Source organism: Apaloderma vittatum, unplaced genomic scaffold (genome assembly GCF_000703405.1).
Source record: "Apaloderma vittatum isolate BGI_N311 unplaced genomic scaffold, ASM70340v1 scaffold26544, whole genome shotgun sequence".
In the NCBI taxonomy this organism is placed as follows: domain Eukaryota; kingdom Metazoa; phylum Chordata; class Aves; order Trogoniformes; family Trogonidae; genus Apaloderma; species Apaloderma vittatum.
Genome location: NW_009712518.1, coordinates 7,710 through 14,203, shown reverse-complemented (window position 1 = coordinate 14,203; position 6,494 = coordinate 7,710). Strand labels below are relative to the sequence as shown.

The 6,494-nt window shown below is 36.9% G+C and overlaps 1 protein-coding gene across 3 annotated transcripts in view; it reads left to right on the top strand.

Annotated features, from left to right (window-relative positions):
- Window positions 1–4,548, top strand: part of LOC104272910 (splicing factor U2AF 35 kDa subunit) — a 12,756-nt gene extending 8,208 nt beyond the window's left edge. For all 3 annotated transcript variants that reach the window (XM_009868028.1, XM_009868027.1, XM_009868025.1), the window contains 3 exons: window positions 1,017–1,150; window positions 1,480–1,572; window positions 3,826–4,548. In XM_009868028.1, the coding sequence (XP_009866330.1) occupies window positions 1,017–1,150; window positions 1,480–1,572; window positions 3,826–3,964 (366 nt within the window). In that variant the 3' untranslated portion in view covers window positions 3,965–4,548. The remainder of the gene's footprint in view (window positions 1–1,016; window positions 1,151–1,479; window positions 1,573–3,825) is intronic.
- The last annotated feature ends 1,946 nt before the right edge of the window (window positions 4,549–6,494 follow it).

The following is a 6,494-nucleotide window of genomic DNA, read 5'->3' as shown; positions in this document are numbered from 1 at the left end:
GATTTACCTTTTTTTTTTTTTTTTTTTTTTCCTTTACATTGTTATAAACACAGTCGCCACTGCTGGACTGTTTAGTTTGCCAGGATTAATTTGGGGTCTGTCTTCCCATCACACTGCCTTTTAAGCACTTCATTATGAGCAGAGGTTTATTCGCAACAGGTGTGTTTATTTTAAACAGGCGCATTTATTTTCTGACTTCCCAGTTAAACAAAACATTTTGTAACAAAGCTACTACATATGGCAGTAGCTCAGTGGTTTAAGATGCAAACTAGAGCACTTAGGTTTAGCTCTAGGCTTAAACTTAGGTTTAGGCTTAGTCAGTGGTATCTCTTGAATAAAGACTAAAAAGCTGTCACCTGCAAAATTTTTTTGTGTTCACATAGTGTTGAGGAAGTGTGAAAACTTGCTGTGCATTCACATAACTGGAAAGTATTCTCATGCTTAAAATTTTCAGCTGTGTAGGTCATAATCAGAAGTAAAAGTTGTTTCTAAAAATTTTCAAGTTAGCTGTTAAAAAGAATTTTAAATTTAAGCTTTACATTCATTGCAAAATGGGATCTTTTTTGTAACTTCTCATTTAAATGAATGAGAGCTTCAGTTCTCATTTCATGCAGTACAATTCTCAATTCTTACAGATTTCTCTTAAATATTTGAAAAAATCCATTTAGAGCGTAGTGTTCTAGAAAGTAGTTAAGCATGCTTTGTTTAAAGTTATGCTAAGAAAACACAGTATATTCTATCGTATCTTTAATACAAGCTACAAAATGTGAAAGATGAGAAAATATGAGAAGAGAAAATTAAGAGAATAATTAAGAGAAAATATTGATGTTTTGATTAGCTCCAAGTCCTGATTAATTCTTACCCTTGATTTGATGGACTGTCTGAAGAACTCTGAAGTAGCTTCTAGCTGGTTACTAGTCCTAAGCCTCAGGTTTCACGCAGCTGATTTGCTAGGAGTCTTTGGTCTACTTCTGTTACATCTCTCTAACATGAGAAAATGTTAATTTTGCTTTCAGTTCCGCCGTGAAGAAGATGCAGAAAAGGCTGTGATTGACCTGAACAATCGCTGGTTTAATGGGCAGCCCATTCATGCTGAGCTGTCACCTGTGACTGACTTCAGAGAGGCCTGTTGCCGTCAATATGAAATGGGGTAAAAAATGACTTTTTCTCCACCTGTCCAGGGCACAGTCTTTGAAGTACTTGTGCAGATGTGGTGGTTGCTTGAGCGTAGCTTTTGTGAGTAGCTTTGTGGGGGAAGAAGGTGAGTTTGGATTATGTGGAGGACCTGCAGTCAGTCTCTTGATTTCTGCTGTCTTTTTAGGATCAAGGAGGGAGTCAGCATCAGTAGATGGATACGTGCAATTTACTGATTTTAATGTCAGAGGTGACTAATGTTTGAGAGGGTCTGCCAGGGCTTAGGGCAAACAGATGTGGTATAAAGCTGGGAATTTTAACAGCATCTCTTGAATTCTGTTTCAGAGAGTGTACACGAGGAGGTTTCTGCAACTTTATGCATTTGAAGCCCATTTCTCGAGAGTTAAGACGTGAATTGTACGGGCGTCGTCGCAAAAAGTAAGTTTGCTTTTACACGTCATTAAAACAGGTAAATTAAGGATCATTTTCTGAAAATTTTGAAGGCAGATCTTTAAACTTAAGTCCTCTCTTGTGTTTTCTAATACAGTTGTGACAGATGCAAATGAAAGGGCACCAAGTAAAGCTAGCAAGTTGCCAATTTAGAGCGAACAAAATAAATAGGTCTTTAGGAAAAAAAAAAAGAAAGAAAACCAAAGTTGTGCTTCTTGCCCTGTGGTGCTGTGGGTGCTGAAGGTCGATGTGATAGGGTTCAGGGAGAAGAACATTCACTGAGTTATGAAGTACATAGGTAAGACCTGCCTGTGGTTCAGATCTCCAGATTGGAACTTACAAGCAGGCATTATTTGGAAGAAGTTTTGCCTTCTCTCTATATTATTCTCTTCTAAATGGACTTGCTCGTGGCCTCTGTTAGAAGCAGGCTACTTGGCTATTGGGCTTTTTGGCAGCATCGGATTGGCTGCTTTCAGCCTTATGCACAACCAGGGTAGTAATAATCTATAGATTATAGTTAGGACCCAGCCTTATCTGTCTTTCACGGTTAATGAGTAACTTGTGTAGCCTGTAGCTATTCTTTTGTATTAGTAACAGGCAGTCACTACATGGAGCTCATTTTTTATTTATGCTAGCCTCACAGTGTGACCCTCCATGATAGAACTTTGTAGTAGGGCAAAGGAATAGTTGCCTTGCTTAATCTCAAGAAAAGACCACAATAAATGTATGGTATTGTATATTTATATTAAATTAGTTATTGAGGTACCTTATAGAAAGGCTTATGCCACTGCTGTTACTACGGTACCTGTCTTATGAGTGGTTCACTCTGAGCCAGATTCAATCTGCTTGCTTTTAGGACCTTGCTATTTAGGATAGACGTATAAAAACGTTGAACTTCCTTTTGTAGAGAGCACAATTTTGTAGGCTTCTTTGAGTCAGGGAGCCTGAGATTTTGAACCTGTTTTTGATATAAATGTGTCTAATTGGCAGCGTCTTAGAGTTTCAGAGTATGAATTTAAGCTCTCAAAACTGTAGATTGTGTTGCTTAGGCACAAGTATTTGTGCCTAAATGCTTTCTTTAAAATGTCCCAATTAATTTAAATGTAAGCCTTTAAGAGGTTTGAATTACGGAAAAGATGCTCTCGTATTAGCCTTTTGGTTACTTTGATGAATGTCAATCTGAATCTCTTGGACTTAGTAATGGTAATTGAAAGGTATTGCCTTTTATTTCAAGAAAGATCAGGCTTGTGTATTTGGTTTTGGAATATGGTTGGTTTACCTGTAGCCCAATTTCAGTATGTGGTAAAGCAAAATAACTGAATCTTCCATCCAGTTTTGTCTTTATTTGCCCTATTCAAATTCTTTGTGCAGCTAAAGCTGTCATAGGTTAGCAGTAAGTCTTGACAGAAAAAAAAAAAAATCAGTTCTTGTATCAGTGGAGCCTCACAGGTGGATTTTATAAAGTAGACTGACCCGAAAGTAATTCTGCACGGAATGAAATACATCGAAAGTTTTTCAACTGGAAAAAAAAGGTAAACCAGAACTTTTGAATAATAAGTTAATTTAGTAGTTCTGGACAGCTCAGTGGTAGGCAAGAGTTATCTGTGTGCCTCTGTCAGAGTAAAATGTGTCCCCACACATGCTCCCCACCCTAAAACATCTTGCCATAGAGCAATATTCTGTAAACTTAAAACGTGTAGCATTTGTTTCCCTGAGTGCTTTGGGTCTGTGATTTCCACACCTGTTTAAAACTAACCTGTTTCAGATACTTTATAAAGTTGACTAAAGAAAGAGAACTGAGTTGTAATTGTTAATTAACGTAGTTGGTTTAATAGGAATGGTCATAGAAACAGCTGTAGGCTTTTGTTGTGTGTTGTTATGAACTCTTTTAACTGCAAAAGCAGGTGTCCCCTTGTCTTGCTTCTTTAATTAACAGCTGCGTAACAGTGCATTTGGTTGCTCTGCATGCCTTTCCCTAAATTTTGCATGTCCACTGTAACAGATGACTGGCAGCAAACAGTTGAGTCTTTTAACATTGTGTGTTGACTCCTTGGTATGAAGTTTGTTCAGTTTTTAAATAACACTTTTTTGCAGCCCAAGTGCCCATTTACCAGTCCTTCTAATGTTGCATTGTCTGTCTTCTTCCTCATTACTTACATCCTTCAGTGTTCCACTGTGTGGTACTGCAAGTAAATTGCGGGACTTGATCAAACAGTAAAATGTTCAAACTTTCTTTTGAAGGCATAGATCCAGGTCAAGGTCCCGTGAACGTCGGTCTAGATCCAGAGATCGTGGTCGTGGAGGTGGTGGTGGTGGAGGAGGAGGACGTGAACGTGATAGGAGGCGGTCAAGAGATCGTGAGAGATCTGGTCGATTCTGAGCCATGCCATTTTTACTGTATGTCTGCTAGAAAGTGTTGTAGTTTGACCAAACAAGTTCATAATGAGATTTTTTTTAAAGATGGGCTTCTGAATAAAAAATTTGTAGTGATACAGTATTCTTTGTGTAACTTGTTTCTTGTGGGGGGAGTCTTTTTAGCTGTCATTCCTCTATCTTGACAAATACCTGGATTAACTATGCCTGAGGAAAAGGTGGTAAATGTATTGGAGGAGCGCCAGTTTGGGGGTTGGTTTTGGTTTTTTTTTTTTCTTTCATTTGGGTATAATTTGAACTGTTGATGAAAATGTGTGTGTATATAATATAAAATATTATATACATAGTAAAAATAATATACTGCTTAAGAAACAGTTACTCACAAAAGTTTCCCTTTTCTGCTATGCTGTCTGCTTATTTAGGTTAGTTTAGGCACATTTAAAAGGAAGGCTGTGCGAAATGCATTTATTTACCAAGTAGAAACGCTTAGTTACAAAATGTATGTTTGTTTGTTAGCAGAAGTCTGTGCTCTGTCTATCAATGTGACTGTGGCATTTACAATAAACCCAATTTCTTGATGTAAAATCTAAAGCCTATTTTCTAAGCACCCTGGAGTAGTTGAGTTGCTTCTCCTGGCTGTGCCAGAGTTCATAGTTCAATTTATTTTTTATGTTTCTTGACTAAATTCCCTGTCTTTGGCTGGAAATAAAGTTGCCTAGTGCAGTGTGGAAAAAATATTTTAATTGCAATTGTTCATAATACGCAGGTGAGATTTTTTTTTTTTTTTTTTTTAAAAAAACAACCCAAACCACTCATGCTCCATGCAACATGATACATAGGATCCATTGAAGGAAATGCAAGGTCCTAAATACAAGACTGATTTTTCTTTTTTCACTCTATGTTCTCTTAGCTGTCATTTAATGAAAAGCATTTTGTTAGCGTCTGGGGTCATAGCAAACTAATTGGATGATAGTGGAAAATTTTATTTTTTCTGCTTTTGCTCACTTTTTCGTAGTCTGAAGTGCGATAATGGGTAGGTGGCAGTTTCCTCACTGACAAGACTTCTTTCTGTCTTGAGTCTTGAATTGCACAATAGCTATGTATGGTGGGTAGTGTACCTCTTAAGGAGTTAAAAGCTCTAATTGAAATATTGCTGAAACATCTTAAGAGACAGTTTGTACAATGGCTGACTTGCAGTTTAACTTCATGTCTGCTTTTATTGAAAGCGTAAATTTTGATCAGTGGTCCTAGAAGCTACATAATAAAGTATAAATTTCCACCGGGGGGAAAGAATTTACTAGTGCGTTTTTAATTTGAAGCCAGATAACATGCTAAATCATAAATCTCAATTTTTTTTTAATTTTTATTTTTTAAAAGGGAAATATAAGTAGAAAGGATGTGGAAGCATTACATAGCCACTGAAAACAATGGATTTTACTGGATACTTGAAGGAAAAAACTTGTGTACTGATCATTACCTGATCATGTAATGAGTACCCAGTGAGAGCACTCCGCATATGAACTTAGCTCATGGCATATCTTCAGTTAGGTTCACCTTTAACACTATACTACCGGTAACATTCATCAAACTTGAAATTTAAACTGCACAAATTTGGCTAAACACTTATACGTGATCATCCAAACTACTGGTTTACTGATACAAACCAAGCAGAAATCCTGCCCCCCTTCTATTGTTGCTCAGTGTCTCAGAGTTGATTTTTTTTTTTTCCCCTTCCTCCCCAAGGTACCTACTTTCTCCACAAATATTTCATTGTTGACTCCTTTGTTAAAAAGTTGGATCCTAATTTATGGAATTGCTTTACCTCAAATAAGTGACAGCATACAGTATTTTCTGAAGTCTGAGTCAATTAGGTTGAAACTGTTAATCCCAAGTGGCTTCCTCTTCTTTGTATTTGGCTCTTATTCTGTGAAAATGCTGCTTGTCCATGAATATGATGTATGTTAAGACTGTAAAACCAAATGGAGAAAACTTGTTCAAAATAAAGCCTTTTTTTTATAAGAATCTGACAAAAATTATCCCTTTCCTTTAGATGGAATGCTGCTCTTTAAATGAGTAATGAGGACATAGGCAACTTTCAAATCCTTAGCTCTTCAGCTATTTTTTTGAGTGATTCAGTTTTTTAGAGCTGATGGAGCATGTCTCTACCTTAAAGTACAAACCAGCTTTTTCATATTTACTTGGTAAGTTGAAATTCAAGGGTGCAGCTTGGATTTGAGAGTTGGGGTTTTATTTTGGTTTGAAATTGGTTAAAGGTTCTTGGCTGAGAGGTCCTGCAGGTTTCTGTTGTGGTGTGTAAAGAACAAGAAAGCTTGTTCTTGATAGAAGGAGCATGTTTAATTGAAGAAATCAGCAGCTGAGAGGTGTCACAGCTTTTGGAAGATGATTCTTCCCAGTGTTGTGTTTCTTAAGCTGCAAAATTTAGAGCATTAGCACCTGTGTCCATTGCTGCTATTTTACAACACCACCTTAAACTGAATATACTGTCTTTAATATATTAGAAACAAAACTGCTTTCAT